Source organism: Paralichthys olivaceus, chromosome 8, assembly GCF_024713975.1.
Source record: "Paralichthys olivaceus isolate ysfri-2021 chromosome 8, ASM2471397v2, whole genome shotgun sequence".
Taxonomy (NCBI): domain Eukaryota; kingdom Metazoa; phylum Chordata; class Actinopteri; order Pleuronectiformes; family Paralichthyidae; genus Paralichthys; species Paralichthys olivaceus.
In genome coordinates, this window is record NC_091100.1 from 131,571 (window position 1) to 157,500 (window position 25,930).

The 25,930-nt window shown below is 40.5% G+C and overlaps 1 protein-coding gene across 1 annotated transcript in view; it reads left to right on the plus strand.

Annotated features, from left to right (window-relative positions):
- The first annotated feature begins 751 nt into the window (after positions 1–751).
- Positions 752–25,930, plus strand: part of LOC109645338 (nidogen-1-like) — a 25,713-nt gene continuing 534 nt past the window's right edge. The window contains exons 1-20 of the mRNA XM_069529540.1: positions 752–1,039; positions 7,629–7,931; positions 9,445–9,671; positions 10,085–10,563; positions 10,673–10,813; positions 11,124–11,369; positions 11,552–11,752; positions 11,831–12,064; positions 12,938–13,075; positions 13,431–13,559; positions 13,906–14,049; positions 14,129–14,257; positions 19,050–19,292; positions 20,739–20,911; positions 21,723–21,849; positions 21,916–22,087; positions 24,945–25,102; positions 25,211–25,334; positions 25,476–25,588; positions 25,860–25,930. The exon at positions 25,860–25,930 is cut by the window's right edge and continues 534 nt beyond it. Of these exons, the coding sequence (XP_069385641.1) occupies positions 848–1,039; positions 7,629–7,931; positions 9,445–9,671; positions 10,085–10,563; positions 10,673–10,813; positions 11,124–11,369; positions 11,552–11,752; positions 11,831–12,064; positions 12,938–13,075; positions 13,431–13,559; positions 13,906–14,049; positions 14,129–14,257; positions 19,050–19,292; positions 20,739–20,911; positions 21,723–21,849; positions 21,916–22,087; positions 24,945–25,102; positions 25,211–25,334; positions 25,476–25,588; positions 25,860–25,930 (3,744 nt within the window). The 5' untranslated portion in view covers positions 752–847. The remainder of the gene's footprint in view (positions 1,040–7,628; positions 7,932–9,444; positions 9,672–10,084; positions 10,564–10,672; positions 10,814–11,123; positions 11,370–11,551; positions 11,753–11,830; positions 12,065–12,937; positions 13,076–13,430; positions 13,560–13,905; positions 14,050–14,128; positions 14,258–19,049; positions 19,293–20,738; positions 20,912–21,722; positions 21,850–21,915; positions 22,088–24,944; positions 25,103–25,210; positions 25,335–25,475; positions 25,589–25,859) is intronic.

Below are 25,930 nucleotides of genomic sequence, written 5' to 3' on the forward strand. Positions count from 1 at the left end.
ACAGACACACACAGACAGACACACAAACACAGACACACACACACAGACAGACACACAAACACAGACACACACAAACACACACACACACACACACACACAGACACACACACACAGACACACACTCACACACACAGACACACACACACAGACCGAACTCACACACACAGACACACACACACAGACACACACACAGACACACACACAGACACACAGACACACACACAGACACACACACACATGGTGAATGAATCAAAGGGAGATCAAACAAGAACCAATAAAGGATGAAGCTGAACAGTTACCATCTGTGTTCACTAGGTGGAGCTGTTCAACTGTTTAAATCTATAGAATGAATCATCTGTCAGTTATATAATGTTTATAATATAACTGACAGATGATATATAAATAAATATATATATAATAACTTTATTTGTACAAGTGCTTTACAAGAAAGTCATAAACCATCAGAGTAAAAATAATAAAGATTTTTATAAAGATGAACAGAAATAAACTACTTTACTGCTTGTTTGATAACATTTACATGTACATACTCTTCCTGTGTGATAGTATAACTTGTAATGATAATGAAGTATAGAGTAACAATACTTTTACTGAAGTAAACCTGACTGAATGGTGGAGACTTTTATTTTGAAATTAAAGTTTGTATCCCCCCCCCCCCCAGCTTCCTCTTTCTCGTGCGGCTCTAGGCCCCTCTCCTCCTCCTCCTTCAGTCCGCCCCTGGACACCTCTGTGCCCGCTGCTCCTCTCTCCTCTTCCCGCTGCTCCTCTCTTCTCTTCCCGCTGCTCCTCACTCGTTCTCCGGGGAAGTGGACCGGTACCTGGGCTGAAGATGAGCCGGTGGTTGGTGTGCTGCTGCCTGTTGAGCCTGGTTCTGATGACCCGGGCTCTGGAGCTGGAGGAGCTGCTCCTGTTCGGAGCTGCAGCCGGAGACCAGGAGCTGCCGCCGGGTTCCGACTCCACAGCAGAGCTGCGTCTGGACGGAGAAGTTTTCTTCTTCAAAAGTCACAGTCAGGATCTTTATGTGAGTTTTTCCTTTATATACATTTATATATATATATATATATATATATATATATACATATGTACTTTATATATTTATACAGTTATACTAGTTTTATCATCACAGGACAAGTTTTATTCAAATGAAATTAATTCAGAAAAAAGTTTTAAATCCATTGAAATTCAAATAAAGATTTACTTTGAGTCTTTAAGTTTCTGTAACTATTGATTATTAATTATTTTATTCACAGAACAAAATGACCTGAAGTAACGAGACATTAAAAATCAGATCTTGACTTTATTTAAACGCACAAAGACTTAACGTTGGTGTTTGGTGAATAACAAACATGAGTAGAAAAAGGGTGAATGATAAAGGGACATTTAAAAAGTAAGTTGTTTCTAAGAACAGGGAGAAAATCAGAGGACATTTAAATGTACAAACCTAAAAAAAAGGTTAGGTTGAAAAGTCTCAGCTTCGTATTTTCTCATCGTTTTCACAGACAAAGATTCAGTTTGTACAGAAAAAGACACTTTGATAGTTTTTATTTTTTTCCTCCACTTTCCTCACTCAGATTCTTATTTTTCATCAGTTATCGATCCTGTTGTCACTTCTGGTATTGATCTGCATTTTATAACCTCCTACAAAATAAAAGACACTTCTGATTAAAATTTCAGATCTTCTGCCTTAAATATGATTTAATTTAACGTCTTTGATTCAACTGTCACCATCTTTAAAAGTTCACTGGACTTTTAGCTCATATACTGTACGTCCTGTTGTCATCACCTACGTGGGCGGAGTCTACTTATACTTAACTCTGATTGGTTTGTAGACAAGTCTGATGTGTGCGTGTTGTCAGTTGGGGGGGGGGGGGGGGGGGTAGTATTCTTTCTGTTTGAATGGAGACATTGACTGAAGCTTCATCTGGTTGCCATGGTAACATCATTATGTATTACTAGCAGTATCAGCACCTTCAGGCGCAGTACTCCACAATACTCCACAGTACTCCACAGTAGTACAGTACTCTACAGTACTACAGTAGTGTATGGGTGTGTGTGTGTGTGTGTGTGTGTTGTTTGTTCAGAGGTGTTGATTCTCTGTTGAAGATGTGAACAGACGCTGGAATGTGAGTCAATTAAAAGTCAGTGTTTACAAGTCTTTTATCAGCCGACACACACACACACACACACACAAACACACACGTCTCTCTATAGTTGTGATGAAGCTCATTGTCATAATATATTCCCTAGCCCCTCCCCCAACCTTAACCATCACAACTAAATGCCTATAACTCTAAACCTGATTCTAACCTGATTTAATGAATCAGTTTAACTTGATTCATTTAACTTGATCAGTTTAACTTGATCAGTTTAACTTGATTCATTTAACTTGATCAGTTTAACTTGATTCATTTAACTTGATCAGTTTAACTTGATCAGTTTAACTTGATTCATTTAACTTGATCAGTTTAACTTGATCTGTTTGACTTGATCAGTTTAACTTGATCAGTTTAACTTGATCAGTTTAACTTGATTCACTTAACTTGATCAGTTTAACTTGATCTGTTTGACTTGATCAGTTTAACTTGATTCACTTAACTTGATCAGTTTAACTTGATCTGTTTAACTTGATTCACTTAACTTGATCAGTTTAACTTGATCTGTTTGACTTGATCAGTTTAACTTGATCAGTTTAACTTGATCAGTTTAACTTGATTCACTTAACTTGATTCATTTAACTTGATCAGTTTAACTTGATCTGTTTAACTTGATTCATTTAACTTGATCAGTTTAACTTGATTCATTTAACTTGATTCATTTAACTTGATTCATTTAACTTGATCAGTTTAACTTGATCTGTTTAACTTGATCAGTTTAACTTGATTCATTTAACTTGATTCATTTAACTTGATCAGTTTAACTTGATCATTTTAACTTGATTCACTTAACTTGATCAGTTTAACTTGATTCATTTAACTTGATTCATTTAACTTGATTCATTTAACTTGATCAGTTTAACTTGATCATTTTAACTTGATTCACTTAACTTGATCAGTTTAACTTGATTCATTTAACTTGATTCATTTAACTTGATTCATTTAACTTGATCTGTTTAACTTGATCTGTTTAACTTGATTCATTCAACTTGATTCGTTTAACTTGATCAGTTTAACTTGATCAGTTTAACTTGATTCATTTAACTTGATCAGTTTAACTTGATCAGTTTAACTTGATCTGTTAAACTTGATCAGTTTAACTTGATTCATTCAACTTGATTCGTTTAACTTGATCAGTTTAACTTGATCTGTTTAACTTGATTCATTTAACTTGATCAGTTTAACTTGATTCATTTAACTTGATCAGTTTAACTTGATCTGTTTAACTTGATCAGTTTAACTGACTAAGTTTAACTTGATCTGTTTAACTTGATCTGTTTAACTGACTAAGTTTAACTTGATCTGTTTAACTGACTAAGTTTAACCTGATCCGTTTAACTTGATCAGTTTAACTTGATCTGTTTAACTTGATCTGTTTAACTTGATCAGTTTAACTTGATCCGTTTAACTTGATCTGTTTAACTTGATTCACTTAACTTGATCAGTTTAACTTGATTCATTTAACTTGATCAGTTTAACTTGATTCATTTAACTTGATCAGTTTAACTTGATCTGTTTAACTGACTAAGTTTAACCTGATCCGTTTAACTTGATCAGTTTAACTTGATCAGTTTAACTTGATCAGTTTAACTGACTAAGTTTAACTTGATCAGTTTGACTTGATCCGTTTAACTTGATCAGTTTAACTTGATCAGTTTAACTTGATCAGTTTAACTTGATCTGTTTAACTTGATCAGTTTAACTTGATCAGTTTAACTTGATCAGTTTAACTGACTAAGTTTAACTTTTCTCTTTTCAGTTTTTTATTCGTAACAGTTGTTTTTTCTTCAGCCCCCCCCCCCTCCCCCAGTTACAACACACACACACTGGGGGGTCAAACTTGTTTCAGGAATGTAAATGTTTCTGTAGTCGGAGGATAAATCTTTTAAAGCTGCGTTCACATGTTCTGTTGGTTTAACCTGCAGGATGCTGGTCGGTTAAATGTCTTTGTCCGTCAATTGTTTGTCGACAGTTTCATTTGAAGCATTGAGGCCAACACACAAACAGTGTTTCTTCAAAACACAGAATATGAACATTTCTGAGACAGTAACTAAAAGAATAAAATAGACAGGAAACATCTGTGAAGAGTCTAAGATGTGTTCATGAAATAAAATGAAATAAATCTTTATTCCTGTTGTTATTTTATTCTGTCTTTAAGATTTTGCATCTTATAAAATTCTGAACGTGTTATAAAGATTCTTCTCCACGTTCCCACAGTGTGAAGCCGTAATGACGCTGTGGGTCTATAAATTAACTCCCCTCAGAACGACTGACATCCTGTGGGTTGGTTCCTCCTCAGTAATTATCAGTCCTCCATTCTTTATGTTCAGCTCTATCTTGTACAGTCGAACCTTGGCTCAGCTCCAGCTCCTCAGCAGAAACTTCTGCCGCTCGTATATTCGCTCGATCTCTGTCAGGAAGTTCAGCACATCTGGAACATATAGATCTGAGACATCTGTCCTCTAGAACCAGATGGCAACTCTCAGGGTGTTTCCTCCCTCCACCATTCTCACACTGATAATGATGATCTCAGGGGTCAAACATGTGGGATGTCAGCGGCGTCCTGGCATGTTTCCACCAAGGAGGACGCACATATGATTTCACACATCCGTGTTATTACGTGTTGAGTCAGGTGAACCTGAAGGTTCCACAAATGTTATAATTCTTTTTTACTCATTAAATACAAAACAACATCAACGAGTCAAAGTTCATGAAAATCAATGTTTGTCTCAAACCACAAATGAGCAGTTTGTGCGGATTCTCCAGACGTTAAACCACAGAAGAGCTAACAGAAGAGCTAACAGAAAGCATGTGACTGTAATAAACTTGTTTGTTTGTTCTAAAAAAATAATAAGAGTTTTGTTTTCTTGACACATTCTCTCATCATCTTCACACGTTTGTCCAACGTACCCTGGTTTTCATCCCGTATCACCATGGTAACTGTTGCTAGGTGTATCTGTTCTGGTGTTTGCGGTGGCTTGGACTGGGGACCCAGCAACAGGAAGTGCTTGGAAAAAGGCTCTTCACTCCGTCTCGATGAGGTCTAACCTCTCGGTCGTGCTCTCACCAGCCAACTCTACCTTTTGTCCCGTCTGGTGAGAACAGCGCCCCCTGGCTGCAGTAGTCTGAGCTGCTTGTTCCTCCACAACATCTTTAGCTCTGATGTGCAGGTTTTTAGCCAGAGTGGCAAAAGTGGTCCTGATTTTTCTGCCCATCAGACGTTGAGCTGACACCAGAGCTGGGTGTGGAGGAGGATCTGTAGTAGTCGGGTTGTGGAGACTCCAGGTTGTTCACGGGCAAAGTTTCTGAAAACGTGTTGACTTTCATTGATGCAGTCTTCTCTCGCCACTGGGTTTCTCTCTGTACAAGCACTTACATCAGTAACTATTGTGAATCACATGTCACAAAACACATCCATGACAGTGACGTGTCCATTAAACGCTAGACGCTGTTTGACCTTTGACCTCTGCTGTTGCCAGTACAGATTACAACTTGCAATGAGGGGGGGTCTGTCTTTAAGATTTGAGTCCTTCAGGGCGTTGTTGGTGGAGGAACATGTTGACAATGTTCTTCTGTCAAAGTGTGCGACTTGTGTTTGGTTGTAAACATGTGGTCAGATTCTCTCATGTTTTTATTTCACGTTATATGTTTAAATGTTAAATGTTATATGTTAAATGTTATATGTTAAATGTTATATGTTAAATGTTATATGTTAAATGTTATATGTTATATGTTAAATGTTATAAGTTTGTTTTTCATTCAATTGGATTGAAAATCCTAATTTTCACAGTTTGGTCGTCTGAGACATAAACTGAAGCTGTTTTGTCTGAATGTTCTGGACAAAGAGGAAACACTGAGTTCCACTTCATGGTCACGGTCGATAATATTCAGGCTCGGTCACTGAGCTGCATTTGCTCGGCTTCAGTTTAAGGCGGATTTGAGTTAATGAGGTTAAAGAAATCCTTTTCTTCTGAGTGAATGGGAAGTCATTGTGCAGAATTCCTGTGGGCTGACGGAGCGAGCAGAACGTCAGAGGAGGTCGAGCGCTCGGAGAGTCCTGAACTCTGACGGCAGGTTGAACTGGAGATCCTCTGTGTGCTCTGTGAAACACCAGCTGACCTTCAGTCTGTCTCCTCCTCCTCCTCCTCCTCCTCCTCCTCCTCCTCTTCTTTGTGTCTTTATTCATTCATGGTCACAGCCGAAATATTTCCTGAAGGTCAATAATCCCCTCAACCTGCGGATGTATTAATATTTTTCAATAATATTTATTGATTAAAACTCATAATCACATAATTCAAAATATCGATATAAACTATTTTGTCTCAAAGGAAATTAATCTGATAAGCTTTGGCAAAAGTCTCTCATCTGGTAGTTTCTGTAGAAAACGTCTCCTCTGGTAGTTTCTATAGAAAACATCTCATCTGGTAGTTTCTGTAGAAAACGTCTCTGGTAGTTTCTATAGAAAACGTCTCCTCTGGTAGTTTCTGTAGAAAACGTCTCCTCTGGTAGTTTCTGTAGAAAACGTCTCCTCTGGTAGTTTCTATAGAAAACGTCTCCTCTGGTAGTTTCTGTAGAAAACGTCTCCTCTGGTAGTTTCTATAGAAAACGTCTCCTCTGGTAGTTTGTGTAGAAAACGTCTCCTCTGGTAGTTTCTGTAGAAAACGTCTCCTCTGGTAGTTTGTATAGAAAACGTCTCCTCTGGTAGTTTCTATAGAAAACGTCTCCTCTGGTAGTTTCTGTAGAAAACATCTCATCTGGTAGTTTCTGTAGAAAACGTCTCCTCTGGTAGTTTGTATAGAAAACGTCTCCTCTGGTAGTTTCTGTAGAAAACGTCTCCTCTGGCAGTTTCTGTAGAAAACGTCTCCTCTGGTAGTTTCTGTAGAAAACGTCTCCTCTGGTAGTTTGTATAGGAAACGTCTCTTCTCACTTTATAACTTCAGTAAACTTTGTCCTCAGGAGTTTTTGTCTCAGTCTTTAGTTTCAAGTCTCATTCAAACAATAGTTAAATATTCCCTCAAGATGAGGAGGAACAATAATAATCCATAATAATTAATTGAATTAATAATAAGGAACGAACTAGCTGTCATCATTAGTTCCTCATAACTACAAACTAGAAATTAGTTATAATTACCTGATAGATTGTTCTAAGTAAGTCTGAGCCTTGTGTTAGTATGAGCTGATAATTAACAGATTCATGGTTATTAATACGTCATGATGATAAAACTATGGAAGGTTTTACTAATAAAATAGATTACATCTGCATTAAAATCAGTTGGTATATATATATTTACATATTTACACATTGACATATTTGTATATTTACATATTTATTTATTTACATATTTACACATTTACATATTTACATATTTACATATTTACATATTTACACATTTATATATTTATATTATTTTTCAGACATCAATTGGTTAAATAATTAATAACTTCCTTCTCTTCCAGATTAACACCAATGGATTTGTGGCGGTCGTTGACCCTCCAGCTGAGAGTGAGTACCTGGGGAAGATGCCCGCCAGTTTTCCAATGATTGCTGCTCTGCTGGGAGACCTGGACAACAGTGACGGACGGGGGAAGGTCTTCTACCGGCAGGACAGAAGCCCAGATGTACTGAGTCGAGCCGCTGAGCACATCGAACAAGCTTTCTCCAGGGAAGAAGGAGTCAAGCCCATCAGCGTCCTCGTCGTCACCTGGGTGAACATGGCTGCTCGGGGGACTTCTGGTCGAGGGGACGGATTGGACGCTATGGTCAGCCATGTTGTTTTTTTAAAGATGGTTTGATTTATGTCTCCTGTTTTACAGTTCAAACTCTTCAACCTTCAAGTTCAAATAAAATCCAGGTGATTCCTGAAAGTGAAGACTCTCAGTCAAGTGAACAACTGGACTTGCTTGTGTTTCATGAAGACGTTTCCTAAAAGAGGCTTCTTCAGTTCTGAGTACTAGGAGGTTTCAGGCATTAACCTCTGTGTGTCAGAGTCGTTATGTTAAACAGGCTGGTCGTTAAAACCCCCCACCGGTTGTGGGTCGTTGAGTAACTCTGAGTCCAGGTGTGAATGGCTGTTAATCTGTTGTAGACCCATCCTGCTGGGCAGGACAACCAAGGAGAGTATAATAAACCACCTCCTCCGTTAAGTTTTTCTTTCACTCCTCTTTCAAACCATCTATCTTCAGTCGACAAAATACGAACATTACCGTCCTCAGAACAGCGCCACTTGTCCTTGAGGTGTAAGTGAACTGCTTAATCATGGCCTGAGGAAGTGGTGGTGGTGGGGGGGTTAAGCCTAGTTTATGCTTCTGCGTCACGTCGACGCCGTAGCTACGCGACGCAGACCCCTACGCCGTAGCCTGACGTGCGCCTCCCAAAAATCGTAAAGCCTAGTTTATGCTTCTGCGTCACGTCGACGCCGTAGCTACGCCGTAGCTACGGCGTCGACGCAGACCCCTACGCCGTAGCCTGACGTGCGCCTCCCAAAAATCCTAACTACGCGGACGTCGACGCGGACCGTAAGCGCTGTGATTGGTCCGCTCAGAACGTAAGTTCCGGCAGTTGCTTTTCCGGTCTTTCTTCCTCGTCGTAAAAACCACCTCCGCAAACGTTTTCTTTGTAGTTTGCGCTTCAACATTTGCAATATAAGCATTTGTTCTTCAATATTGATGAGCTCCAACAACAAATACAGCTGCTCCACCTCGGTCGCCATTGTTTACTGTTGTTTACTTTACGGAAGAAAAAGCGAGGATTCGGCTATAACCACACAAACACACCGCTACACCCCCTAGCGGCATGGCGGTGAATTGCAGAGCAACGCGTTCCCTCGACGCAGAACTTCGAATGCTCAACGACCTACGGCGTAGGTACGGCGTCGACGTGACGCAGAAGCATAAACTAGGCTTAAATGATCCGAAGGGTGTCCCTGACTTCCCTCTCCCTGGCCACGCTTTGTAGCTCTTCTTGGGGGAGCCTGAGGCATTCCCAGGTCAGATAGAAAATGTAGACCCTGCAGCTAGTTCTGGATCTCAGGCAGAGCCCAGAAACCTGACGTTCCGTTTTGAAGTAGTGTGTCTGACAGCTTCCTCCATAAAATGACCGTCTCCTCTGCCTCTAAAGATCAGGAACTCTCTGCTCGTCAGCGCTGATAAGATGATTTGGAAATTAAAGGGCTCGCCTCAAACTACCAACCAGATAAGAAAATCAGAAGAACTGTGTGGCCCTAGGAGCAAAACTGAGAATGGCTGCTCAATATATTTTCATTTGTTCTTTCAGAGAAACACGTTCCAGCTGGTTGTGGCCTCCATGAAGTCATCCTCCTATGCCATCCTCTTGTATCCGACAGACGGACTGCAGTTCCTCTCCACGTCTGTTGGGGATGACAATAAGCTCCTAGAGGCCGGCTTCAATGAAGGCATGGTGCAGGGCTGGTTCCAGAACAGCCAGGGGACGTACTACCGAACTACGACAGATGAAGAGGCCTCCATCAGGGAACTTACTGAGTATGAATCTAGTGTTTGAAAATATAAGATAAGTGTATAATATAAGTGATTTATTTTGTCAATCAAGTAATCCACGTTAATGTTATTGTGGCTAACAGAGTGCTAACAAAACAAATACTTCAGCCTTAGTGACCAGAACAAGCTTGAATGTTAATATCAAATTATAAAAGTATTTCCAAAAGTGGCACTATCACAAATTATTGGAAGAAAATGTCTTGAAGTCTCTCGGACTTGAAAGGATCCGTCTTCTTTTTTTGTTGTTCAACTGCAAGAGTTGTGTGGACAGATGTCTTTCTGAATTTAGTCTTTGTAGATGAAACTTTCTGAGATTAGTGAGCGAGATCCTTGTTGGTTTTTATCTCACTGAATGAACTGTCCTCATTGTCACTGTCTTCCGTCCTATATCCAATCAGAAAGACAAATTCTGGACGCAAAGGGGTTTGGGTGTACGAGATTGGGCCTTCGCGGTTCTTTGTCAGCATCATACCAGGAATTATCACTGGCCTTCCTGAGGAGAAAGGTACAACTGAACTTCCTGTGACGGTGTTGCCAAGACTACCCAATGAGCAACAGGAGGTGGAGTTTTCAACCTACGCAACCCAGACGATGATGTCAACCGAAGCAGCAACAGAAGTGAAGGAGGAGTTTCCGACTGATGAAGCTGAGACCGCGACACCAGGGTTTGTCAAACCAGAGATTGAAGAGCCGCAGTATAGTCCTGAAAGGGTTCGTCCACATAATCCAGACCCTCCTAAACCAACATACCCTGATCCTGATCCAGTTCAACCACGATACATCAGTCCTGAACCAGTCCAACCAGTGCCACCCCATTCCCAGCCCCAACACCCCCAGATTGTTGTGGTGGATGAAGACGAAGATCTGGATGTAAATGGTAAATTACAGAGGTTCCAAACTTTTGTGCGTGAAGATTTAGATTTGATTTCTTCAGGTTTATGTCGAATTAAATGTTTGACTGATACAGACTTTGGTTCTTTTCTCAGTATTTGCGTACAATCTGGAGACCTGTGCCCACAACAGACACAAATGCTCTAATTTTGCGGATTGTCGGGATTACAGTAACGGGTACTGCTGCCACTGCAGGCCTGGTTTCTATGGTAATGGGAAGGACTGTGTCGCAGAAGGTGAGAATTGTCTGTGCAAAGACACAATGATGTGAGACAGTGCTCAAGACTTGAATTGATTATTTTCATTATTAATTAATCTGATATTTATTTTGTCGATTAATCAATGCTTAAATTCTCATAAACATTTTGGCCCAACATGATTCAGATTCTGCAGATTATGCAACTAATGCACTAGAACCTGGTGGTATTTGACTCAATGTCAGAACTAACAATTTTGTGTTGACAGTTGTCAAGATGACACAAACTTTGGTTCATTGTGGGACTCCAGAACTTCTGCCCTTCGTATGAAATCTGTGTTGTTTCCCAGGTAAACCGCAGAGAATGAATGGAAAGGTCAATGGTCAGGTGTTTGTGGGGAACTCGCCCGTGGAGTTCAGTAACAATGACTTGCACTCATATGTGGTGGCCAATGACGGACGGGCTTACGTGGCCATCAGCAACATCCCCACAAGCATAGGGCCCTCCTTGCAACCGCTGTCCTCCCTGGGAGGAGTCATCGGCTGGGCCTTCGCCTTGGAGCAGCCCGGCTACCAGAATGGCTTCAGTCTAATTGGTGAGGAGAGGTTGTGTTTAACACACCGACGACATAGACATTTGAAGTTGTTGACTTCCAACCGTGTTCTACAGACAGAGAGTAAAGGCTATGCGCACAATTATTTAGATAATACTCAGTACATGTGTTAATATGTGTTGGTGACCATGAACCTTAATGCCCTTGGCGTTGTTCCCCTGAAGGTGGCGTTTTTTCCCGACAGGCAGAGGTGATCTTCCAGCCTGGAAACGAGCGTTTGAGCATCAAGCAGCAGTTTAAAGGCATCGATGACCACGACCACCTGGTGGTGAGCACGGAACTGGAGGGACGTCTACCCCACATCCCGCTGGGATCCTCCGTTCAGATCAACCCGTACAAAGAGATCTACCAGTACGACAGAAACTGTAAGGACCGTCCCCTAAATCTAAATCAGTAGTGCGGCGAAAATCTGTATTCATTCTTTTTTCTTCTGCTACAACCAGTGATCACTTCCTCCTCAAACCGCGACTACGCCATCACCTCCCCTGACGGCACTGTTCAGACTAGAAGCTTCCAGTGGCGTCAGACCATCACCTTCCAGAGCTGCCCTCACAACGATGTAACCCGGGTGGCACCATCCACCCAGCAGCTCAGCGTGGACCAGATCTTCGTGATGTTTGACGCTGACAACAATCTGACCCGCTACGCCATGAGCAACAAGATAGGCTCCGTCCACAGTGAGTTTAAACACCTCGTACACACAGAGGAAATATAAGCAAAGAGAGAGGAGGACATTTATTTATAAACTCTCATGAAATCAAATCTCTGAAGATTTTTTCAGACATGAACAAAATGTTATTCAGATTTTCTGTTTTATGTCACATTAAACCGACATTTTATCAACTAAAAACTTAATTGAGAAAATAATTACCGATTAATTGATAATGAAAATATAATTATTAGGCAGAAATGAGCTTCCAGACATTTTTGATTTGTCCTAAAACTTTCTTACGGGAGTTTTACAGTCGAAAGATGAAGATGTTAACGTGTCCAGCTGCAGGTTGTCAGGTTAACGTCTGTGTCTCCTGCTCGTGGATTGTTGTTCCTCGGAGGAATGTGCTGAAACGAGCCTCCTTCAAAGAAACATCAACAGTGATCTCTTGGTAGCAGCTTTATTTCCTCAGCTGCGAGCTGCAGCGGCTGTGAGAGCGTTGGCAGGGGGTAAAGGTCAGGGAGATACCAACCTCCAGTCCACAGGAGGGGACATCAGATGATTCTTTAAATAAGTTGGAGGGTTAAAGGTAAAAGTGCCGGTGGGTCTGTTGATGAGCTGCTTCGGCTTCAGAGTTCCACAAACAAACACGACTTAGCCAGAGTCTGAGATTTAAACGTTGAACATCTGGGTCGTGTTTCCTGCGAAGAGGAAACTTTAAACATCCAGCTGCTGCATGATGGGAACATGGAGCCACAGGTGCTGAAGTGATGAACTGGAGCTGCTGCTAATTATCATTTTCATGAATCCGATTATCATTAATTAATGAACGTCACTGAAAACACAAACAGATGTTGAATGTGCGGTTACTCTTCTTATTCTGTCTGTTTTCTCACAGGCAGTCTTCCGGAGCAGAATCCATGTTTCACCGGCCGACACGGCTGCGACATCAACGCCGTGTGCAGACCAGGCGAAGGCCTCCAGTTCACTTGTGAATGTGCTGCCGGCTTCACCGGAGATGGACGCTACTGCCACGGTAACACAACCACATTACAGCATAACCCCTAATCCCTACCACCCTGGACTGTGTTGAGTCAAACACTCCTACAGGCAATGAGAGTTACCGCTGCCATGCTAATGAATCAATGAATGATAATAATTTAAATTTATAAACATCATGTGACACGTTTCTGAAGAAAGATCACATTTTTTCTCACAGATTTTTAGATTCATGATAATATCCAGTGTTCTTATGTATTTCTTCATGTTAACCTCTAATGACTCAAACAGAGCTTCAAGTTTATCGGTTCATGTGAAGTTCTTTAAACTCAGATGGTCAGGCTGCCTGTGATGTGACCTCATGTCTGTAAATGTCGTTGTGTTATTGGCAGATATTGACGAGTGCAGAGAGACGTCCTGGATCTGTGGGTCCAACTCCGTCTGCAGTAACCAGCCCGGAACCTTCCGCTGTGAGTGTTTGACTGGATTCATGTTCGCCAGCGATGGAAGGACCTGCACTGGTGCGTTTAAACACGTGTGTGTGTGTGTGTGTGTGTGTGTGTGTGTGTGTGTGTGTGTGTGTGTGTATGTGTGGAGTTTGTAGTTTGTAGTTCCTGTGTGTTGTTTGAGTCCCTTGTTGAACATACAGATGTTCTTAAAGACGCCAAGAGACATAAACAATGGAGGTTTTGTTACGTAACTGTGACTGATATGAAAACATCTGTGAAGCTCACGATGTTCGGCGGCCCAGAGGTGCACAACCACCACAGTTCATTTCAGATGTTCTCTCTGTTACAGCAAATATCGTTTGATATATAATTATAATAATCAAAGGCTGTGACATATGTTTTCTGTTTGGTCTCTTAGAGGAGAATCGTCTGGTGGATCATTGTCAGACAGGAAGTCATGACTGTGATGTATCTGACCGAGCTCTGTGCAGCTACACCGGAGGTTCGTCGTACGTCTGCTCGTGTCTCCCGGGCTTCGAGGGCGACGGTCAGTCGTGTCAGGGTGAGTTTATCAGACGCTGCGTCCAATCGTCTGCAGACCTCGGCCTCGTCTTCATCTCCGTGTCTTTGTTTCCGCTCAGATGTGGACGAGTGTCGACTGGATCGTTGCCATGGTAACGCATTGTGCTCCAACACACCAGGCTCCTACACCTGCCAGTGCTACCCTGGTTTCCATGGTGATGGATTCCAATGCAGGCCCACATCCTCAGGTAGGAAACTGAGCGTTAAACTAAAGTTTAGACAATTTGTGTGACCAGACTGGAGGTTTACAGACATCTCAGGGACGAGTGGAAGCTTTGTCTCAGCTGAAGGTTGAGACAGAACAATAGAGACGAAGCGGTGAAGTCTAAACACATCCCACATTAGACAAACACTCGTGTTCAGGGTCAGAAACCACAAGTTCACTGTGACTCCTGATCACTGAAGACAAAACCTGATCATGTGTTTCAGAATTCACTTCACACCATCAAAGATCAACTATCAGTTGAACCATTCCTGAAAGACAGTTTCACCCGAACAAAACTTAAAAAAATTAAATGATGGAAACAACATCAGAGACAAAGAGCCAAACTTTATATTTATCACAGATGTTAAGATTTTAAAATCAGTGACAGTAAAACACACGTTAACAGAAATTTATTCATTCAGCTCTGTGTCAGTGGAACGACGAGATGCTCGAGCAGTTGAGCGTTCGGGACAATAGTTTGACCTGATGTCCTCGATGATGTCCTCGTTAACGTCTTCAAATGTAAATCCAACAATAACTTTGAATCTGAACAGTTTTCAGAGCAAAGGTTCTTTATTCTCAGTCTCTCAGAGTATTTTATATTTAGTATATAGCTTGAGCTTTTTCAAATTAGTATTTTATCTGTAGTTTGTAGTTTATTAGGCCCCTTCTGGTTTACTGTTAATCTGTGCTGTTTTTTACACTTCTCTCTAAAGTCTTCTGTCACCGAGTCAAATTTGAAGAGTAAATGTAGTTTGAGACGTGTAGTGACGGAGGAAGGTTATTATGGCGTCTGGTGTTTTTCCAAAACCAAAAGTAGGAGTTATGATAAACACAGTGTTTGTCTGTGAGCTGTGAACGAGAATATCAGCCTCTCATTCTTTACTGTGGCTGCAGTAGAATGAATGGAGTTCAATGGGAGTAGATCTAATGAAGCTTAATGGTGGATAAAGTCAAGCTTCATTATTCTTTAGGTTTACAGGTCGGCCCATTTTTCATTTCTTCTTTTCTTTCTGAAATATGAAAGACTGAAGATTTTCTCCTCCAGAAAAATATTGATGAATATTTCAGTTTATTTTTGCTGCTGATCTACTTTAACATTTACTTTGTCAAAACTGATGCACTTATTTTTCACCAAGGTTTTTTTCTCCTGATCTGATTTGTCATATTTTTCATCTGGTCTGTTGTTGTTGTCCTCGTGTGTCGGTGGTTTGAGCCCGTCAGTGATTCCAGGTGTCAGGAGCTGAGAGCTAATTACAGCCCCACTGCACCACAACACGCTCTTGTCATATTTTCATCCTTTTTTACGAGCCGCTGGGCCCCTGACGTGTTGGCCCCTGAAAGTCATCATTTAGTGTCCCCTGTCAAAACATGTCACAGCGTCTCTTACACAAGCGGCTCTGCTTCCTGTAATATGGCTGCGTCTCACGGGGTCGTCTGGCTGATTGTTGGAGCAGACGCTCCAGGATTGTTGATGTTGGTTTGTGGACGTTTCATGGACAGATACCGAGGATAAGTGTGACGAGAGCCGAGGCTCCTCCAGACGTCACCACAGACCTGTCAACTCTCCACGTCCTCAAATCTGTCTGAAATCAAATCACATCAAATCTGTCAATGTTTTTCAATCAAGTGGAGAATTACACATGATCAGAATCAAGCATATTTAGATATTAACAGCTGCTGATCATCAATAGTGTCATCATTTTATTCACTGGTCCATTAAATCCTTTAGACCATCAGTCCGTTTATTATACAACAAGAAAATACATCAAATCCTTACTTATGAAAACATGAATATCTTGGTGTCAGATGGACACAGTCAATCAATTATAATACTAATATATGATATAATACCGAATATAAATATATGATTATATATTTTTGTTTCATATCAATTCGTAAAAAGAGTAAATACAACAAATAGAATAAATAAGAAAAAACTATTATAAGGAATTCATTTAAAAATATATTCAGAAAATAGTGAGATAAAAATCAAAGCACCTACAAGTGGTCAACAAGTGGTCAACAAGTTGTTACCTGAGTGGTAAACAAGTGGTAAACAAGTATTTACCTGAGTGGTCAACAAGTAGTTACCTGAGTGGTAAACAAGTGGTAAACAAATAGTTAACTGAGTGGTAAACAAGTGGTAAACAAGTAGTTACCTGAGTGGTAAACAAGTATTTACCTGAGTGGTCAACAAGTAGTTACCTGAGTGGTAAACAAGTGGTAAACAAATAGTTAACTGAGTGGTAAACAAGTGGTAAACAAGTAGTTACCTGAGTGGTAAACAAGTGGTAAACAAGTAGTTACCTGAGTGGTAAACAAGTGGTAAACAAATAGGTAACTGAGTGGTAAACAAGTGGTAAACAAATAGTTAACTGAGTGGTAAACAAGTGGTAAACAAGTAGTTACCTGAGTGGTAAACAAGTGGTAAACAAATAGGTAACTGAGTGGTAAACAAGTGGTAAACAAGTAGTTACCTGAGTGGTCAACAAGTAGTTACCTGAGTGGTAAACAAGTGGTAAACAAATAGTGACCTGAGTGGTAAACAAGTGGTAAACAAGTAGTTACCTGAGTGGTAAACAAGTGGTAAACAAATAGTGACCTGAGTGGTAAACAAGTGGTAAACAAATAGGTAACTGAGTGGTAAACAAGTGGTAAACAAATAGTTAACTGAGTGGTAAACAAGTGGTAAACAAATAGTGACCTGAGTGGTAAACAAGTGGTAAACAAATAGTTACCTGAGTGGTAAACAAGTGGTAAACAAATAGTGACCTGAGTGGTAAACAAGTAGTTACCTGAGTGGTAAACAAGTGGTAAACAAATAGGTAACTGAGTGGTAAACAAGTGGTAAACAAATAGTTAACTGAGTGGTAAACAAGTGGTAAACAAATAGTTAACTGAGTGGTAAACAAGTATTTACCTGAGTGGTAAACAAGTGGTAAACAAATAGTGACCTGAGTGGTAAACAAGTGGTAAACAAGTAGTTACCTGAGTGGTAAACAAGTGGTAAACAAATAGTTAACTGAGTGGTAAACAAATAGTTAACTGAGTGGTAAACAAGTATTTACCTGAGTGGTAAACAATTGGTAAACAAATAGTGACCTGAGTGGTAAACAAGTGGTAAACAAGTGGTAAACAAATAGTTACCTGAGTGGTAAACAAGTGGTAAACAAATAGTTAACTGAGTGGTAAACAAGTGGTAAACAAATAGGTAACTGAGTGGTAAGCAAGTGGTAAACAAATAGTTAACTGAGTGGTAAACAAGTATTTACCTGAGTGGTAAACAAGTGGTAAACAAGTAGTTACCTGAGTGGTAAACAAGTAGTTACCTGAGTGGTAAACAAGTGGTAAACAAATAGTTAACTGTGTGGTAAACAAATAGTTACCTGTGTGGTAAACAAGTGGTAAACAAATAGTTACCTGAGTTGTAAACAAGTGGTAAACAAATAGTTAACTGTGTGGTAAACAAATAGTTACCTGAGTGGTAAACAAGTGGTAAACAAATAGTTACCTGAGTGGTAAACAAGTGGTAAACAAATAGTTAACTTTGTGGTAAACAAGTGGTAAACAAATACTTACCTGAGTGGTAAACAAGTGGTAAACAAATAGTTAACTGTGTGGTAAACAAGTGGTAAACAAATAGTTAACTGTGTGGTAAACAAGTGGTAAACAAGTAGTTAACTGAGTGGTAAACAAGTGGTAAACAAATACTTACCTGAGTGGTAAACAAGTGGTAAACAAATAGTTAACTGTGTGGTAAACAAGTGGTAAACAAATAGTTAACGGTGTGGTAAACAAGTGATAGACAAATAGGTAACTGAGTGGTAAACAAGTGGTAAACAAATAGTTACCTGAGTGATAAACAAGTGGTAAACAAATAGTTACCTGAGTGGTAAACAAATATTTAACTGAGTGGTAAACAAGTGGTAAACAAATAATTAACTGTGTGGTAAACAAGTGGTAAACAAATAGTTACCTGAGTGGTAAACAAATAGTTACCTGAGTGGTAAACAAGTAGTTACCTGAGTGGTAAACAAGTGGTAAACAAATAGTTAACTGAGTGGTAAACAAGTATTTACCTGAGTGGTAAACAATTGGTAAACAAATAGTGACCTGAGTGGTAAACAAGTGGTAAACAAGTAGTTACCTGAGTGGTAAACAAGTGGTAAACAAATAGTTACCTGAGTGGTAAACAAGTGGTAAACAAGTAGTTAACTGAGTGGTAAACAAGTGGTAAACAAATAGTTACCTGAGTGGTAAACAAGTGGTAAACAAATAGTTAACTTTGTGGTAAACAAGTGGTAAACAAGTACTTACCTGAGTGGTAAACAAGTGGTAAACAAATAGTTAACTGAGTGGTAAACAAATAGTTACCTGAGTGGTAAACAAGTGGTAAACAAATAGTTAACTTTGTGGTAAACAAGTGGTAAACAAGTACTTACCTGAGTGGTAAACAAGTGGTAAACAAATAGTTACCTGAGTGGTAAACAAATAGTTACCTGAGTGGTAAACAAGTGGTAAACAAGTAGTTACCTGAGTGGTAAACAAGTGGTAAACAAGTAGTTACCTGAGTAGTAAACAAGTAGTTACCTGAGTGGTAAACAAGTGGTAAACAAGTAGTTACCTGAGTTGTAAACAAGTAGTTACCTGAGTGGTTACTTTCTTGTAATTTGAAGTCAACATGATGAAAGCTCAACCTTGTATCAAAGATCTTCACATTGTTGATATTGTCTCTGTGATGTCTCACTTGGATTGCTATTGTGTTTCTTCAGAGCGAGAGAAGACGCAGTGCGAGCGTCTAAGAGAAATCGCTCAGACCTCCTCCGCCTCCTCCTCCGGCTTCTTCTCCTTCTTCCGTCCGCGGCCGGCCGTCGGTCAGTACGTGGCACAGTGTGATGAGCACGGAGCCTTCGAGCCGACGCAGTGTCACGCCAGCATCAGACAGTGTTGGTGTGTGGACGCCACCGGTCAGGAGATCCCCAACACCCGGACCGGAGCCAACAACGCTCCTCTGTGTGAGTCAAACACAACATGACTGTTGTTAACTTAACAAGTGAACTAAACCTCACTGAACTAAACCTCACTGAACTAAACCTCACTGAACTAAACCTCACTGAACTAAACCTCCCTGAACTAAACCTCACTGAACTAAACCTCCCTGAACTAAACCTCCCTGAACTAAACCTCACTGAACTAAACCTCCCTGAACTAAACCTCCCTGAACTAAACCTCACTGAACTAAACCTCCCTGAACTAAACCTCCCTGAACTAAACAAGTGAAGTAAACCTCCCTGAACTAAACAAGTGAAGTAAACCTCCCTGAACTAAACCTCCCTGAACTAAACAAGTGAAGTAAACCTCCCTGAACTAAACCTCCCTGAACTAAACCTCACTGAACTAAACCTCCCTGAACTAAACCTCCCTGAAGTAAACCTCACTGAACTAAACCTCACTGAACTAAACCTCCCTGAACTAAACCTCCCTGAACTAAACCTCCCTGAACTAAACCTCACTGAACTAAACCTCCCTGAACTAAACCTCCCTGAACTAAACCTCTCTGAACTAAACCTCACTGAACTAAACCTCCCTGAACTAAACCTCCCTGAACTAAACCTCCCTGAACTAAACAAGTGAAGTAAACCTCCCTGAACTAAACCTCACTGAACTAAACCTCCCTGAACTAAACCTCCCTGAACTAAACCTCACTGAACTAAACCTCCCTGAACTAAACCTCCCTGAACTAAACCTCACTGAACTAAACCTCCCTGAACTAAACCTCACTGAACTAAACCTCCCTGAACTAAACAAGTGAAGTAAACCTCACTGAACTAAACCTCACTGAACTAAACCTCCCTGAACTAAACCTCCCTGAACTAAACCTCACTGAACTAAACCTCACTGAACTAAACCTCCCTGAACTAAACCTCACTGAACTAAACCTCCCTGAACTAAACCTCCCTGAACTAAACCTCCCTGAACTAAACCTCCCTGAACTAAACCTCCCTGAACTAAACCTCCCTGAACTAAACCTCACTGAACTAAACCTCCCTGAACTAAACCTCACTGAACTAAACCTCCCTGAACTAAACCTCCCTGAACTAAACCTCCCTGAACTAAACCTCCCTGAACTAAACCTCACTGAACTAAACCTCACTGAACTAAACCTCCCTGAACTAAACCTCCCTGAACTAAACCTCCCTGAACTAAACCTCCCTGAACTAAACCTCACTGAACTAAACCTCCCTGAACTAAACCTCCCTGAACTAAACCTCCCTGAACTAAACCTCCCTGAACTAAACCTCCCTGAACTAAACCTCCCTGAACTAAACCTCCCTGAACTAAACCTCCCTGAACTAAACAAGTGAACTAAACCTCCCTGAACTAAACCTCACTGAACTAAACCTCCCTGAACTAAACCTCCCTGAACTAAACCTCACTGAACTAAACAAATTCCTTCACAGGTATTAACCACGCTGTGACTCCTCCCCCTCTGGGTCCAACGCCACGGCCTGATGTTCACCCCGTCGCTCCGGGGACCCACCTGCTGTTTGCTCAGAGCGGGAGAATTGAACTACTCCCTCTGGACGGATACAACATGAAGAGAGAGGACGCCAAACCTCTGCTGCACGTTCCTGTAAGACTCTTACATAAACATGTACACTTTGGGGACATTACTCAACCTGTCCCAATATGTTTGAGACATGTTCCAACCTGTCCCAACGTGTTTGAGACATGGTTCAACCTGTCCCAACATGTCCCAGCATTACTCAACCTGTCCCAATATGTTTGAGACATGTTCCAACCTGTCCCAACATTACTCAACCTGTCCCAATATGTTTGAGACATGTTCCAACCTGTCCCAACGTGTTTGAGACATGGTTCAACCTGTCCCAACATGTTTGAGACATGTTCCAACCTGTCCCAACGTGTTTGAGACATGGTTCAACCTGTCCCAACGTGTTTGAGACATGTTCCAACCTGTCCCAACATGTTTGAGACATGTTCCAACCTGTCCCAACATTACTCAACCTGTCCCAATATGTTTGAGACATGTTCCAACCTGTCCCAACGTGTTTGAGACATGGTTCAACCTGTCCCAACATTACTCAACCTGTCCCAACGTGTTTGAGACATGTTCCAACCTGTCCCAACATTACTCAACCTGTCCCAATATGTTTGAGACATGTTCCAACCTGTCCCAATGTGTTTGAGACATGGTTCAACCTGTCCCAACATTACTCAACCTGTCCCAACGTGTTTGAGACATGTTCCAACCTGTCCCAACATTACTCAACCTGTCCCAACATGTTTGAGACATGTTCCAACCTGTCCCAACATTACTCAACCTGTCCCAACATGTTTGAGACATGTTCCAACCTGTCCCAACATTACTCAACCTGTCCCAACATGTTTGAGACATGTTGAAACCTGGTGTTCTGTCTCAGGACAGGGTGGTGATTGCCGTCGCCTATGACTGTGTGGACAAGACGGTTTATTGGACGGACATCACAGGGCCGGCGATCAGCAGGGCAAGTCTGAGCGGCGGAGACATCACCCCAGTGGTCACCACAGGTAAGACAGTCTGTCTCTGGTTATTCATTTGTCTAGTTTCAGTTTATAAATAAACTTTGTCCTCAGAGCTGCAGAGTCCTGAAGGCGTCGCTGTCGACCACGTCTCCCGCCTCCTCTTCTGGACGGACTCCATGAGAGACACAGTGGAGGTGTCACAGCTGGACGGCAGCCAGAGACGAGTCCTCTTCGATTCCGACCTCGTCAACCCCAGAGCTATCGTCACCAACCCACAGTACGGGTGAGTCACCACTAAACCGACTAGTTAACCTTTAGTTAAAGTTAGGTAACAGTCAGTTATCAGCTAGTTAAAGTTAACAATTGGTTATCAGTTAGTTAACTGCTAGTTCAAGTTAATAGTTAATTAGCAATTAGTCAAAAGTTAGTTAAAGTTCACAGTTAGTTTTAGTTAAAGTTAATAGTTAGTTAACAGCTAGTTAACAGTTAGTTAACAGTTAGTCAAAAGTTAGTTAAAGTTCACAGTTAGTTTTAGTTAACAGTTAGTTAAAGTTCACAGTTAATAAATTGTTAACAGTTAGTCAACCATTATTTTAAGTTAACAGTTAGTTATCAGTTGGCCAATTAACTGCTAGTTAAAGTTAAAAGTTCATTATCAGGTAGTTATCGGTTAGTTAACTGATAGCTAACAATTATAATATCATTACTACTAATAGTAGTAGTATTAATATCGTTATTATTATTATTGTTAGTAATATTATTATTAATACTAGTATTATCATTCTATATTATCATTTCTATAAAAGTAGTAGTACTAATCAGTAGTATTAATAGTACTAGTAGTATTATTATAAGTTGTATTGATTATAGTAGTTATTGTTATATCGGTTGTATTAGTATGATAAGCATTAGTGGATAGTATCAGTAGTATCTGTGGATAGTATCAGTAGTATCTGTGGATAGTATCAGTAGTATCAGTGGATAGTATCAGTAGTATCTGTGGATAGTATCAGTAGTATCAGTGGATAGTATCAGTAGTATCTGTGGATAGTATCAGTAGTATCTGTTGATAGTATCAGTAGTATCTGTTGATAGTATCAGTAGTATCAGTGGATAGTATCAGTAGTATCTGTGGATAGTATCAGTAGTATCTGTGGATAGTATCAGTAGTATCTGTTGATAGTATCAGTAGTATCTGTGGATAGTATCAGTAGTATCAGTGGATAGTATCAGTAGTATCTGTGGATAGTATCAGTAGTATCTGTGGATAGTATCAGTAGTATCAGTGGATAGTATCAGTAGTATCTGTTGATAGTATCAGTAGTATCTGTGGATAGTATCAGTAGTATCAGTGGATAGTATCAGTAGTATCTGTGGATAGTATCAGTAGTATCTGTGGATAGTATCAGTAGTATCAGTGGATAGTATCAGTAGTATCTGTGGATAGTATCAGTAGTATCTGTTGATAGTATCAGTAGTATCTGTGGATAGTATCAGTAGTATCTGTGGATAGTATCAGTAGTATCTGTGGATAGTATCAGTAGTATCAGTGGATAGTATCAGTAGTATCTGTGGATAGTATCAGTAGTATCTGTGGATAGTATCAGTAGTATCTGTGGATAGTATCAGTAGTATCAGTGGATAGTATCAGTAGTATCTGTGGATAGTATCAGTAGTATCTGTGGATAGTATCAGTAGTATCAGTGGATAGTATCAGTAGTATCTGTGGATAGTATCAGTAGTATCTGTGGATAGTATCAGTAGTATCAGTGGATAGTATCAGTAGTATCTGTGGATAGTATCAGTAGTATCTGTTGATAGTATCAGTAGTATCTGTGGACAGTATCAGTAGTATCTGTGGATAGTATCAGTAGTATCTGTTGATAGTATCAGTAGTATCTGTGGATAGTATCAGTAGTATCAGTGGATAGTATCAGTAGTATCTGTGGATAGTATCAGTAGTATCTGTGGATAGTATCAGTAGTATCAGTGGATAGTATCAGTAGTATCTGTGGATAGTATCAGTAGTATCTGTGGACAGTATCAGTAGTATCTGTGGATAGTATCAGTAGTATCTGTGGACAGTATCAGTAGTATCAGTGGATAGTATCAGTAGTATCTGTGGATAGTATCAGTAGTATCTGTGGATAGTATCAGTAGTATCTGTTGATAGTATCAGTAGTATCTGTGGACAGTATCAGTAGTATCTGTGGATAGTATCAGTAGTATCTGTGGATAGTATCAGTAGTATCTGTGGATAGTATCAGTAGTATCAGTGGATAGTATCAGTAGTATCTGTGGATAGTATCAGTAGTATCTGTGGATAGTATCAGTAGTATCAGTGGATAGTATCAGTAGTATCTGTGGATAGTATCAGTAGTATCTGTTGATAGTATCAGTAGTATCTGTGGATAGTATCAGTAGTATCTGTGGATAGTATCAGTAGTATCTGTTGATAGTATCAGTAGTATCTGTGGATAGTATCAGTAGTATCTGTGGATAGTATCAGTAGTATCAGTGGATAGTATCAGTAGTATCTGTGGATAGTATCAGTAGTATCAGTGGATAGTATCAGTAGTATCTGTGGATAGTATCAGTAGTATCTGTTGATAGTATCAGTAGTATCTGTGGATAGTATCAGTAGTATCAGTGGATAGTATCAGTAGTATCTGTGGATAGTATCAGTAGTATCAGTGGATAGTATCAGTAGTATCTGTGGATAGTATCAGTAGTATCTGTGGATAGTATCAGTAGTATCTGTGGACAGTATCAGTAGTATCTGTGGATAGTATCAGTAGTATCAGTGGATAGTATCAGTAGTATCTGTGGATAGTATCAGTAGTATCTGTGGATAGTATCAGTAGTATCTGTGGACAGTATCAGTAGTATCTGTGGATAGTATCAGTAGTATCTGTGGATAGTATCAGTAGTATCTGTGGATAGTATCAGTAGTATCTGTGGACAGTATCAGTAGTATCTGTGGATAGTATCAGTAGTATCTGTGGACAGTATCAGTAGTATCTGTGGACAGTATCAGTAGTATCTGTAGATAGTATCAGTAGTATCTGTGGACAGTATCAGTAGTATCTGTGGACAGTATCAGTAGTATCTGTAGATACAGTACTCTGTGGTGGTTGCAGGCGTGTGTACTGGGCCGACTGGGACAGAGACGGACCTAAAATCGAGATGTCCAACATGGACGGGACGGAGCGAAGCGTCCTGGTGAAAGACGACCTGGGACTTCCCAATGGTTTGACCTTTGACCTGGACGCACAGCAGCTGTGTTGGGCCGACGCCGGTGAGTTATTGTTATTGTAACAACAATAACAACAACAATGATAATAACAACAATGATAACAACAACAACAATGATAACAACAACAATGATAATAACAACAACACACAGGGACTCATAAGGTCGAGTGTATGGATCCTCATCGACGAATCAGGAGACAGATCGTCGACAGGATTCAGTTTCCATTCTCTCTGGTGTCGTTAGGACGGAAACTTTACTACACTGACTGGAGGAGGTAACACACACACACACACACACACACACAGACAAACACACACACACACACAGACACACACACACACACACACACACAGACAGTAAATTTGTCGTTATCTTGACGATAATTTAAATTCCCATGATTCTCCTGGTTTTTCAGAGAGGCCGTTGTTGCCGTCGATCGTCACTCAGAGAAAGAGACTGAAGAGTTTCTGCCACAGAGACACTCGCGCCTGTACGGCATCACCACGACAACCACACAGTGTCCACAAGGTACAACGACAGAGGTTCACCCACAAGTGAAGATGTGGTTTTCAAACTGTTCCCTCTTGTCTTAGTGTTTGTTGAAGATCTTGAGTCTCGAGTGGTGAAGCAGATTTGGTCAGACTTTACACGTCGGCTCCGTTTGACACAAACGGTCACATCCACACAGACCATCATTTAGTTTGATCTCTTTTATCTTTGAGGCTTTTTAATGTTTTACATGATTTTAATTTCTGTGATAACTGCGTTGGGTCAACACACCTGTTCTCTTCTCGCTCAGTTTATAATTACTGCATCAACAACGGAGGCTGCTCTCACCTTTGTCTTCCGCGACTTGGCGGCTTCGCCTGC